The 13,468-nt window shown below is 50.4% G+C and overlaps 1 protein-coding gene across 1 annotated transcript in view; it reads left to right on the forward strand.

Annotated features, from left to right (window-relative positions):
* Positions 1-13,468, forward strand: part of RAD1 (RAD1 checkpoint DNA exonuclease) — a 65,926-nt gene that overhangs the window by 26,378 nt on the left and 26,080 nt on the right. Inside the window, 1 exon segment of the mRNA XM_029579003.1 lies at positions 2,633-2,891. Coding sequence (XP_029434863.1) covers positions 2,633-2,891 — 259 coding nt within the window.

Here is a 13,468-nt window from a genome sequence, read left to right on the forward strand (position 1 = left end):
ATGCGAAGACTGCTGACAGGGAGCCCCCTTCCGCTACCTCCACACAGAGACCTGCTCCAACAGGGACCAATCCTCCATGAGGATCCAGCTCGATTCCCTCTTACGGTGTGGCCATTGAGAGGACTCACCTAAGGAAGAGCAGATACTCGGGGGCAGTAATTGACACCCTGCTCCGAGCACGCAAATTCTCCACGTCCCTAACATACATAAGGATTTGGAGAGTATTCGAAGCCTGGTGCGAGGACCGTGACATCATACCACGCTCAGCCAAAATTCCTGCGATTTTGGAATTTCCTGCAGAACGGCCTACAGAAGGGATTGTCTCTCAACTCCATCAAGGTACAGGTGGCCGCATTGTCATGCTACGGAACCAAGAGCGAGAGTGGCAGCATAGCCTCTCACCCGGATGTCTCCCGCTTCCTGAAAGGAGTCAAGCAGATCCGACCACCCCTAAAGTGGCCGATTCCTCTTTGGAACCTGAACCTTGTCCTAGATTTCCTAGCAGGAACCTCCTTCAGACCTCTCCACGGCCTGTCTCTCCGACTATTAACACTGAAGACAGCCTTCCTGCTGGCAGTCTATTCGGCTCGTCGTATATCCGAGCTACAAGCATTGTCTTGCCGATAGCCGTTCCTCAGACTCACCCTGGGAACCATCCAGTTCCTTCGTTCCTCCCCAAAGTGGTGTCTCACTTCCATCTCAACCAAACCATCTCGCTACCATCGCCAGATGAGCATAAGAATTCGGAAGAGGCTCAAAGTCTACGCCATCTCAACGTCGGCAGGCTCCTAGTCTGATACCTGGAAAGGTCGGAATCCGTACGAAAGACGGACCATCTATTCGTCCTTCACAGCGGGAAGAAGCAAGGGGAAGTGGCCTCGCGAGCAACCATAGCCCGCTGGATCAAAGAAGTCATCAAGGCGGCCTACATAGAAGCAGGCAAGCCATCGCCTTTACAAGTCAAGGCCCATTCTACTAGAGCCCAGGCAGTGTCCTGGGTGGAAACCAAGATACTGTCACCCGCCGAGATCTGTAGGGCTGTGACATGGTCCTCCATCCGCACCTTCTCCAGGTTTTACCGCCTGGATGTTCAGACTCGGGAGGACACAGCATTTGCAAGGGCAGTACTAAGTGGGTCATGGGCAGCCTCCCACCCGGTTCAGGAGTAGCTTTTATACATCCCATTGGTCCTGAGTCCATCTGCTACACGCTAGGAAATGGAGAAATTACTTACCTGATAATTTTGTTTTCCTTAGTGTAGACAGATGGACTCAGCATCCCACCCATGGCTGCCGTTACTCATGGAATTCTCGGGGGACATCCCCGGGAGTGAGTGATTCATGGGTAAGCCATGCTTCCCTTCATCTAGGACACCCATCCTACCGGGTGTCGACGTTTCTCGGTTGAGGGCACTGGCGGTCTCCAGCTATAGTCAATTCAGCCGGTTCAAATTAATTAAGTTAACCAAGTTATAAAGTTATCCAAGTTATTCAGTCATGCATTGTTAAGCGCCATGCCATTTTTTATGACGCTTATGGCCAGAGAGACAAGAACACTTAGATTTTCAGTGAAAAACATAATCTTTTATTGAACAATATAAGTATTCTCAAGAGATGCTGATGCCATGCCTCTGTGACAACCTGTCCACCAGCATCTCATTGTATACAGGAAGTGATCCTTCTTTTATAGATAACATACAATATTGTGGAAGCTTCTAGACTTGCGTGACTGCCCAAAGAATCATTTACATAGGTTGTCATGTCAACAGCATGTGATGTGACTATCTCTGAACTCCCTGATTATTTTTCTCAGGAGCTGGGGCTCATTTACCAATCACTCTCTAGATAGTCTTTTGTTCTGTTAGAATCTTGCTGGTCAAGGTAATTACCACATCTGTGGCTGTGTTTATAGAAACCTCTGTAGTGTTTGTATGGCCTGAAGGTCCTGCCTGAAGGTCCTGCCGTTGGTTTCTCCTTTACTAAGTTCCCGCCGTTGCTTTCTTCTTTGTGACCCTATGAATAGGTCTCACCTTTCTGGTGCCAGCTTGCCTGCCTTTATAGATATCCAGGGAAATTCTGCAAGTCATGCTCAGAAAGTCACTTAGAGTTCATTCAGCCCAGGCAGGCTAAAGAAAAGCAGAGGATTCTGGGGATTTCCTTCTCCATGTTGGTTTTCTGTTCAGGCCCACTCATCAGCATATAACCACAATGCTTTTCGAGGAGAATACCGAAGAGCTGCATTTCCTGCAGGGGTATATGTACTAGGGCTGACGTCAGATTGAAATCTGATCTGTCTCCAACTGCTATCAGGAGTACACTATACCCATTGGTGCTGAGTCCATCTGTCTACACTAAGGAAAACGAAATTATCAGGTAAGTAATTTCTCCATTGTCTCACTATGGATTCTGATCCAAACAGTAGTATTGCTACTCTGCCAAATGCTGAGCCTTAGTAATGTATTAATAAAGCACAAACTGCATGTATACTTGGGCCTACTCATTTCCTTCTTATGCCTGTCTGTCTCTGGTGAGAGCAGGGTATTCCATACATTCTGCATCTCTGATTCCTGGCTTCACTTCTGGGGATTTATGTCTTGGAATTATGTCTCATTTTTGTTTCTTTTTGTCTTTAGCTTCCTCAACAGCTTTGCGGATGTGTTACAAGGGCTACGGTCATCCTGTCACTTTGTTTCTTGAAGAAGGAGGAGTGGTAACAGTATGTAAAATTCATACTCAGGAGCCTGAAGAGACCCTTGACTTTGATTTCTGCAGCACCAATGTCATTAACAAAATTATCCTTCAGTCAGAGGGCCTGCGAGAGGCATTTGCTGAGCTGGATATGACCAGTGAGGTGCTGCAGATTACCATGTCTCCAGACAAGCCTTATTTCAGGTACCAGATTCCACTATTCCGGCTTTTTTTACCTGGATGGATTTATAACATTCAGTTATAAGAGTGAATTAACACTTCCTGTGGTTGTTGCCATTTCATGTATGTGCTGTGTTTTCTAATGTTATGTATGATTATTGAGGTCTGAGTAATGATGGAGGTGTGTATATGTGTGAGACAGAGAAAATCAAAGGCAATGAATGTAGGCTTAGTTAAGATAATAATAATAGTAGTTGATAGAGAAAAAAATAAAGTACATATACTGGAGTCCTTATAACTCTTATGGCTGCTCAAGCCTGCCTATGACAGTATGACATTTCTTATGGTCATGTGCCCTGTGATGTCACGATCCAACTATTTTAACTTAATGCTTATCTAAATATGTGCAGTTTATACCCAATGCACCTATTTCCTTACTCCTACCTAATGTACCCCACGTCCTACCTGTAGAAGTGCTAAGTAGTAGCAGTAGTATTTACTTTCAATCTACTTCCTATCTTTAGGTATCCATTACTTTTGTACTCAGTGTTTTATTACTTTATGTAATCCCCCTTGGGCCACCCTTTAGGACAAATGATTATAATTCCCTGTATGTACCCAGATTAGTCCAGACTCCTGGGTTTTGCATCCCTGCCAGCAAATGGAGATAGACGAAATTTCACTGATACTGTACAAAATCTAGTGTGCTACCTTCAGTATTTTTCTGTCTCCAGCAGATGGTACATAGTTCAAAACCTGCAGTCTGGAGAGATCTGAGAAAAATAATAATAATTAAAGAAAAACTGTCCTTATCCTCCCAGGGGGTTGTGAGGACCTGGTGGAGGCCACCCCCTGATTTTGAGGCAGATGAGCAGGGGGTTGCTAACCCTTCTGAAAACTCATCCAGAGGTGCAATAAGATGGACAACTGGTGGTCTAGATCAGCGGTTCTCAACCGGTGTGTCACAACATACCAGTGTGTTGCCAAGAACATGCAGGTGTGTCGCCACACTTCCTGGTCCTCCTCCGTCCGGGCTTAAAATGCTGACAGCCCGGGCGGAATGCGGCAGAACAGCTGGAGTCAGCGGCACCGGCATGCTCTCTTCTTCCCACGCCCCGGAAGAGGAAGTGGTGAGCAGTGGGTGCATGTGCAGGAACTAGAGTACATGCTAGTGTGGGCAGCATCGGCCCAAAGAAAAGAAGAGAGGTGCGACCTGAGGAATGAGCAGCGCAGCTCGGAGTAAAATGAGGAACAACGTCAACCCCGCAGCCGATGGGACGACTCCTCCGCGAGGGCTGAAAATGAAGGAGGTTAGGGTTGGGAGGAGGCTGCTGCTGCCGCTAGTTCCAGGGAGGGGGGGGGGAGAGAGTGAATGAGCAAGCATGTGTGTTTGAAATCCTGTGTATGTGTGTGATTGAGAGCCTGCCTGTGAGAGAGAGAGCATGAATGTAAGTGTATGACTGAGAACCTGTATGTGTAATTTTGTGACTGAAAACCTGTTTGTGTGAAAGAGTATGTGTGCGTGATTGAGATCCTTTGTGTGTGAGAGAGATCATGTGTATGTATGATTAAGAGCCTATGTGTATAAGTAAAAGAGAGACCATGTGTGCTGTGTGTGATTTGAGAGCTGGTTTAGGTGAGGGAGCATGTGAGTATGTGATTGAGAGCCTATGTGTATAAGTAAAAGAGAGACCATGTGTGCTGTGTGTGATTTGAGAGCTGGTTTAGGTGAGGGAGCATGTGATTATGTGATTGAGAGTCTGTGTGTAAATGAGAGAGCATGTTTGTAAGCATGTGAAAGAGTCTGTGTGTGAGAGAAAAAGACAGCTTGTATGTGTGTGATTGAAAGCCCTTGTGTGTAAGTGTGAAAAGATAGACAGCATGTGTGTAAATGTGTAATTAAGAGCCTGTATAAGTGAGAGAGAAAAAGCTTGCGTGTGACTGAGAGAGAGGAGAAAGTTCCAAGCAAACCACCCCTCCTCCTGCTAATTCAAAACAATCTCAGGACACCTGGATATCAAACGTTCCCGGGTATACAGAGCAAAAACATTTTTATATCCTTATTATTTTTCATTACTGGATCTTTATGTCTGCTATTTTGAAATACTTTATTGGTATCTAGAAATTTTTGATATGAGTTTTTAATTATTGGATATTCCATTCATCAGCTGTTTTGAAATAATCTGTTCTTTTTGTTAGTATGGTTTTACTGCTACTGATTTTATATTTCTTGATTTGTTTTATAAGGATGGGTGATGATTCTTTTTTTCCTTTGTTACACTGCATACAGAGACTCTGGCTTGTTGCGGTTTCCAATTCAGTTTTTGTCGACATGCTTCTAGTTATGCGTCTCTTTATTCTTTGTTAGGTGAGGGTCAGCACATGTGATTCAGGTGAGGTTATCTGCTGGCGTGTAGTTTCTGTGTAGGGCTGTATAGCAGCCTGACTTGGTCCATTTTCCTAATAGGAGATGTATTGGTGTCTTAAGGCCTGGTGTAATATTTTCAGTGTTGCTTTTTCTTAGGTAAGGTGGTTACTGTTTAAGTGCTGGAAATTGGTGCTGTTTTGGTGTGGGATGTTTACTATTTATGCAATTTTTGTTCAGACAGAATACGTATCTTTTCCTTGTGTCATTCTTAACAATAAAAAAAAATTACCGGACCTTTACTTTTTATTTCTGCTGTGAATTGTAATGAGCAGTGTGTCAGACTTGTGAGCGTGGCCTGTCAGGTGTGTCACGATGGGAAAAAGGTTGAGAACCACTGGTCTAGAACCCTCATCCCCCATGAGGTAGTGGTGGCACAGTTGGCAGCTCTGCAATTGCAAGCCTCAGGAACAGGGAACTATTCTTTCTGTGTGTTTGCTAGCGTTGGATCTTAAAGTTTAAAAAAAAAAAAAAAAGCAGAGGAATCTGCCGTTTTCAGCCGGTGTGGTTAGAGCAGCTGCGGGTAATAGCTTTGGGCAGTTGTTCGGCAATTTCCCCAACGTGAGTTTCCTAGCGTATAGCAGATGGACTCAGGACCAATGGGTATAGTGTACTCCTGTTAGCAGTTGGAGACGGATCAGATTTCAATCTGACGTCAGCTCCTAGTACATATACCCCTATAGGAAGTGCAGCTCTTCAGTATTTTCCATCTCCATAGCAGTTAGGGACTATCTGCACGCTTTCGCAGCGTTTGAACCAAATCCAAAGAAGAAAACCAAAATTAAAGGGGAAAACCTACCTGAAGACGAGCCCCGCTCTCCTGCGGTGATACCCTCGGGTCCCTCCCCCAGTTGAGATTCCCGAGGTGATTTCCGTGGTCCCTCGGAGGTGAGCCTCAGTCCGGTGGCCGAATCGCGGCGAGGACCTAGCCCCCGATCCTCGGGTGCGGCTGAGAGGCAGCGGGTGCACCCATCGAGCGTGGCGGTGAAGGTATTTGCCCTCTCCCCCCGCAGCCGGAGACCGCCCGGAATGAAACCGGGAAGTGCCGAAGACAAGGTAAGGTGGAAATCTTCTGTTTGAATCCAGTCTCCGAGGATTGAGGAGGAGCACAGGTAACCAATCGGAACCAGTGCCACCGGGTTGATCCGCCCTAGCAGGGCCAGGCCCCGGCTATTTCCAAGGGTCTGCCCACGTGGAGACCCTCCGAGGAGGTCACCATATTACCCACATGCTCACCGTTGCCATCTTGGCCCTATTCGCCGCGCCGCCCGCCGTTCGATCCGAGCACACAAATCGAGCTAAGCGCACAAAAATCCTTGTGCGCATAAACTTACGCGCACATAAAACCTTGCGCACATAAGTTGCACGCACATAGCCGGGCGCATATCTACGGCTAGGCGCATATCTGCGCGCACATCTCAGGCGCACTGGAGCGCACAAGAGCTTACGCGTCCACAGACATGGCGCCTCCAGAAACAGGAATTAAAGCTCAAGGCCTCTGCCCTGCATGCCCCAGAGCCGCACAGAGCGAGGAGGCCGACGCCCTGTGCGCACACTGTGAGGAGGCCCTGGGAGATCCAGGTCAGAGCCAGTCCCACCCAGGGCCCAGTGCTAGCTCCTCAGGGGGTACCCCGGACCTAGCAGGCCCCAGTGGGTCCACCCCACAGACGGAGACCCCCAGAGAACCTGCGCCCCTCAACTTAGACCCAGCGTCAATATCTTGGGTGGAGTTATTCAAGGGGATTCACGCCTTTGTCAAGATGCAAACTGAACCTCTGGCTGATCAGCCACATGCTCCACCGGAGGACCCTCATGCCCCAGGACCCTCGAGGCCTAGGCACAGGCTCCCACCCCCCAGAAGCCCTACCTACGGGGACACGGATTTCTTCGAAGAGGAAGTTGAGCCCCTGGAGGAGGGGGAACTTCCCTCTGGGACAGAACCACACTGAACCATGAGACGCTTCTTCACAAAGGACGAGCTCCCTGACCTCGTATCCCAATGTCTAACGGAACTCGCTATCTCGGGCCAAGGCACCTTGGGGGAACCTAGAACGAACCCCCTGCTGGAGGGCCTTCGCCAGACGTCTCGCCATTTCCTCTCTTACAGACGGCACAACAGCTAATTGACCTGGAATGGAATGCCCTGGAGTCCACATTCAAAGGGGGACGAGCCTTGTCAGCCATGTACCCCCCTGGACCCAGCGACCAAGGAGCTTCTGGCATGCCCTAGCGTGGACGCCATAGTCTGCGTGGTCGCCAAGCGCACTACCATCCCAGTGGAGGGAGGAGCGGCGCTCAAGGATGCACATGACCGGCGCCTGGAAGCCATCCTAAAACAGTCATTTGAAGTTGCAGCCATGTCCCTGCAGATTGCAGCCTGCTGCACCGTGGTGACACGTGCCTGCTTATCACAAGCCAGGAACAACACTCCGGCAGAAGACATGGAACCAGCAGTATCATTCCTCATTGACGCTGCCTCCGATCTAGTGCGCACAGCAGCCAGAGGAGTGTCGTCCGCAGTGGCGGCCAGAAGACAACTCTGGCTTCGAAGTTGGTCGGCTGACACCTCTTCCAAGACGCGCCTCATGAGGATGCCCTTCAAAGGATCCCTCATGTTCGGCAGCGAACTAGAGAAACTGGCCAACAAATGGGGCGACTCCCCATTACCACGCCTGCCGGAAGACAAGACGAAGAGAAACCAGCGTCCCTTCCACAGGTCCTCCAGGGGCAGAAGCTCGCAGCACTTCAACCCTTACAAGAGCAACTAACAAGCACCCCGCCCTACAGGCAGGAACCAGTCCTTTCAGAACAAGCACAACAAGAGGGGAGCCAAGTCGCGGACAGGCCCCAGCTGCGCCCCACAATGTGAATCAGCTGATCCATCCAAGGGAAGAAGCCATAGGGGGCAGACTAGCCCTATTCTACCGCAGATGGGTCGAGATAACTTCGGACAAGTGGGTCCTAGCCATCATCCGGGTGGGGTACTACCTGGATTTCCTTTGAACCCCTCCGGACAGGTTCGTGGAATCCCCCTGCCACGACCTCCTCAAGAGGGCGGCAGTGGAAGCTACTCTATCCAGACTTCTGGCCCTCGAGGCCATAGCCCCGGTGCCTACACAGGAAATAAATACTGGACATTACTCCATCTACTTTGTCATACCCAAGAAAGAGGGTACATTCATGCCTATCCTGGACCTCAAGTCGGTCAACCGCCACCTAAGGATCCCCCGCTTCCGCATGGAAACCCTACGATCCGTCATACGTGCAATACAACCAGGAGAGTTCCTCACATCCCTGGATCTTTCGGAGGCCTACTTACACATCCCAATTCATCGGGAGCACCAGCGCTACCTACGCTTCAAGGTCCTGGATTGTCACTATCAATTCCGGGCACTACCCTTCGAGTTAGCCACAGCACCCCGGAAGTTCACCAAGGTAATAGTAGTGGTGGCAGCAACACTGAGGAAGGAAGGAATCCTCGTTCACCCTTACCTAGACGATTGGCTGATCAGGGCAAAGTCACCGGAGGAAAGCCACCAAGCAGCTAGCAGAGTCATAACACTACTGGAATGCCTAAGATGGGTGGTCAACACAAACAAAAGCTCCCTACAGCCCTCACAGTCACTGGAATACCTAGGAGTCCAATTCGACACCAAGGAAGACAAGGTCATCTTGACCCCCACAAGGAGATCAAAACTGTGGAACCGGCTGCAGACCTTGCTGAGCGTTCCTCGTCCCACAGCATGGGACTGCCTGCAAGTCCTTGGACTGATGGCATCCACACTGGAAGTGGTGCCATGGGCGCGAGCCCACATGAGGCCCCTACAACGCTCACTTCTATCGCGGTGGAGCCCAAGGTGCCAGAACTACACCGTACGTCTACCATTCCCGGGCAGAATCCGGACCCAACTATGGTGGTGGCTGCAGACCAGCCACATGAGCCGGGGATCAAGACTATCCTCCCCAACCTGGACCCTGCTCACCACAGATGCCAGTCTACACAGATGGGGAGCACACTGTGAAAAGTTAACCGCCCAAGGATGGTGGAATGCAGAAGAGGCGGGATGGAACATCAACCGCCTAGAAGTGCGGGCAGTCAGACTAGCCTGCCTGCGGTTCAACCACAGACTCCGAGACAAAGCGGACAGGATGATGTCGAACAACGCCACGACTGTGGCTTACATCAACCGACAGGGCGGAACCAGAAGCCAACAGGTGTCCCTAGAAATAGACCTCCTGATGGCGTGGGCAGAAGCAAATCTCCAGGAAATCTCCGCCGTCCACATCGCCAGGAAAGACAACATCACGGCAGACTTCCTCAGCAGGGAAAGTCTAAACCCAGGAGAATGGAAGCTGTCGTCCACAGCCTTCCAGATGATAGTGAATCGGTGGGGGACTCCAGACATGGACCTTCTAGCAAGCAGATCCAATGCTCAAGTACCCAGATACTTCAGCCGCAGGCGGGATCCGCAGTACCAGGGGATCAATGCCCTGGTACAGACCTGGCCACCGGGTACCCTGCTATACGCCTTCCCGCCGTGGCCCTTGCTGGGCGCAATCATACACAAGATACAGCGACACAGGGGACTAGTTCTTCTGGTGGCTCTAGATTGGCCAAGAAGACCCTGGTACGCAGACATGAGAAGACTACTGGCAGGGAATCCACTACCCCTGCCCCCACACAGAGACCTACAACAACAAGGTACGATCCTTCACGAGGACCCAGCTCAATTCTCTCTTACGGTCTGGCCATTGAGAGGGCCCGCCTGAGAAAGAGCGGCTACTCGGGGGCGGTAATAGATACTCTCCTCCGAGCACGCAAGTTCTCCACATCTCTAACGTACATAAGGATCTGGAGAATTTTTTAGGCCTGGTGCGAAGGCCACAACATCAAGCCACACTCCTCCATTGTCCCCGTGATCCTGGAATTCTTACAGAATGGACTATAGAAGGGTCTGTCCCTCAACTCCATCAAGGTACAAGTGGCAGCTTTGTCATGCTACGGCTCTGGGAGCGAGGGCAACAGCATAGCTTCGCACCCAGATGTATCACGCTTCCTGAAAGGAGTCACACACATCCGCCCACCACTAAAGTGGCCAGTACCTCTATGGAACCTCAACCTTGTCTTGGAGTTCCTAGCGGGATCCGCCTTCAGACCCCTCCAAGGCCTGTCCCTCCGACTGTTAACCTTAAAGACAGTGTTCTTGCTGGCCGTGTGTTCAGCCCGCCGCATCTCGGAACTACAAGTACTTTCCTGCCGTGAGCCGTTCTTCAGACTCACCCCAGGGTCCAACCAACTACGCATGGTGCTCTCCTTCCTCCCCAAAGTGGTCTCACACTTCCACCTTAACCAAACCATCTCACAACCAACGATGGATGGCTTGAAGAAGTCGGAAGAAGCCCGTAGTCTACACCACCTCAACATCGGCAGACTCCTATCCAGATACCTGGAAATGTCGGAACCAGTACAAAAGACGGACCACCTTTTCGTCCTTCACAGCGGAAAGAGGCAAGGAGAAGCGGCCTCGCGGGCAACCATTGCCCGCTGGATCAAAGAAGTCATCAAGGCGGCCTACGTAGAAGTGGAAAACCACCACCCCTACAGGTCAAGGCCCATTCTACCAGAGCCCAGGCGGTATCCTGGGCAGAAACTAGAATGCTGTCACCTGCCGAGATCTGCAGGGCGGCAATGTGGTCCTCCATCCATACCTTCTCCAGATTCTACCGTCTGGATGTGCAGGCTCAGGAGGACACGGCATTTGCAAGGGCAATTCTAAGTGGACCATGGGCAGCCTCCCACCCGGTTCGGGAGTAGCTTTTATACATCCCATTGGTCCTGAGTCCATCTGCTACACGCTAGGAAATGGAGAAATTACTTACCTGATAATTTTGTTTTCCTTAGTGTAGACAGATGGACTCAGCATCCCACCCTTGGCTGCCGTTATACATGTTTTTTTGTCAATGAATCAAGGGTAAGCCATGTTTTCATCTACCTAGGACATCCACCCTGCCGGGTGTTGACGCTTTCCGGTTGAGTACCCTGGCGGTCTCCAGCTATAGTCAATCAACCAGTTCAAGTTAATCAAGTTTTAAACGTTCTAACAAGTTATGAAGTTATTTAAGTTAATCATATTATTAAGTTAATCAATCAGTCAGTCACACATATATCCACAAAGCTTTTCCTGCTGACAGGAGTACACTATACCCATTGGTTCTGAGTCCATCTGTCTACACTAAGGAAAACGAAATTATCAGGTAAGTAATTTCTCCATTTTCCTGGGGTGAAGCACAGGTTTGTGAGACGCACTTCTCCGGGCCAAGTGTTATGGCAACTGGCACTGCTTGCTGTGCCTGCAGGGGATCGCACGTTAAGCTAAATAGGCAGGGCTTGTGCTCCGGGTGTATAGAGAGAGGAGAGGGCTCTTCAGGAGTCTCTCCTCCTGGTCCCCGATCTGCCATGGAGTCCCAAGTGCCTAGGCCTTCAGCAGGTGAGACAATCTTCAGCACGGGAATGGCGGCCATCTTGTCTCAGGCAGCAGGGCCATCGGCAGGAGTGTATGCAGCAGCAGGGAGATCCTCTCCAATGCAGTCTCCCTGTGCTGCAGGAGGCCAGAGTGGCTCCGAGGGGAAAGATTTAGCGCTGGGTTCAGACTGTCTTAATGTTGGGTATTTTCCCCCGAGGGGGGATTCTGAGGAGTCCCAGTTTTTTTTTTCCCCACAAATTTTGTCCTCTTATTGCACAAGGCCTATTTAGCCAAAAAGGTGGTGGCAGAGTGCAAGGCCAGGTCAGGGGAAAAATCCTGGACCTGATCCACGGTGGAAGGTATGGTTCCTTACATAAAGAGGCATATGGAAGATATTCACAGGACTTTGGTTCTTTTTTCAGCACCCAGGGATATGCAGGGGGTCACGGATTAATCAAAAGACCCTGATGCAGCACCAGGGGTGCTCCCTGGGGCAGGCACTTTACCAGATACTCTGAGGATATTGGATGCCTTGGATGAGGATCCTGAAGAGGTTCCTGTGGGAGAGGGGAATGGTCCCAAGGAGGTGAGGCTTTTCCACAGGGAAGAACTGTAACTTTGATTCTGTTGGTGGTCCAGGAGCTAGGAATCAAGGTATTGCAGGAGGGATCCGCGCCCTGTCTAACATGGGCGCGGATCCCATGTTAGACAGGTTGAGTGGTCCAGTGAAAGCTTCTCCTTTCCACATGTCCATGTAGAAGTTAGTGGTTCGGGAATGGGATACTCTGGAATCCAGTTTGAGGATCAGTAGACCTATGTCCAAGCTTTATCCGTTACAGGAGGAGACTTTGTAGCTCCTAGCTCTTCCCAAGGTGGATGCCTCAGTTTCATCAAAAAGACCACCTAATAGAGGCTGGATCAACAACACTGAGGGATGTGCAGGATCATAAGCTAGAGCTTCATCTCAAAAGGATTTGTGAGGTTTCGGCCTTGGAAATCAGAGATGGTGGTGTGTAGCAGTCTTATGCCTAAGGCCTGTTTGCACTGGGTTCAGCAATTACAGGAGACGCACGCTACATCAGGAGTGGCTGCTCAGAAGGCTGAGCGTCTGGAGGCCGCTGTGGCTTACAGAGCAGATGTCTTTTATGATCTTATCAGAACCTCCTTCAGGATCAAGATGTCTGCGTTGTCTACTAGAAGACTGTTGTGGTTGCAAAATTGGTCAGTGCATGTGTAGTCCAAACCTCAGTTAGGTGCTTTGCCTTTCAAGGGCAAGCTTTCGTTCGGAGAGGACCTGGAGTAGATTATGGGGTAGATTTTTAAAAAAAGCGCGATCGCGTACTTTTGTTTGCGCAGCAGGCGCAAACAAAAGTACGCTGGATTTTATAAGATACGTGCGTAGCCGCGCGTATCTTATAAAATCCTGGATCAGTGCGCGCAAGGCTGCCGATTTTGGGCAGCCGGCGCGCGCCGAGCCGTGCAGCCTGCCTCCGTTCCCTCCAAGGCCGCTCCAGAATCGGAGCGGCCTCGGAGGGAACTTTCTTTCGCCCACCCCCCGGCCCTATCTAACCCCCCCCCCCCCCCCCACCTTTATCCATGGATTTATGCCTCCCGGAGGGAGACGTAAATCCACGCGCGCCAGCGGGCTGCTGGCGCGCCGAGACCCAACCCGGGGCGGTTCTGGAGGGCGCGGCCACGCCCCCGGAACGCCC

The sequence above is a fragment of the Rhinatrema bivittatum genome, chromosome 1, assembly GCF_901001135.1.
Source record: "Rhinatrema bivittatum chromosome 1, aRhiBiv1.1, whole genome shotgun sequence".
NCBI lineage: Eukaryota > Metazoa > Chordata > Amphibia > Gymnophiona > Rhinatrematidae > Rhinatrema > Rhinatrema bivittatum.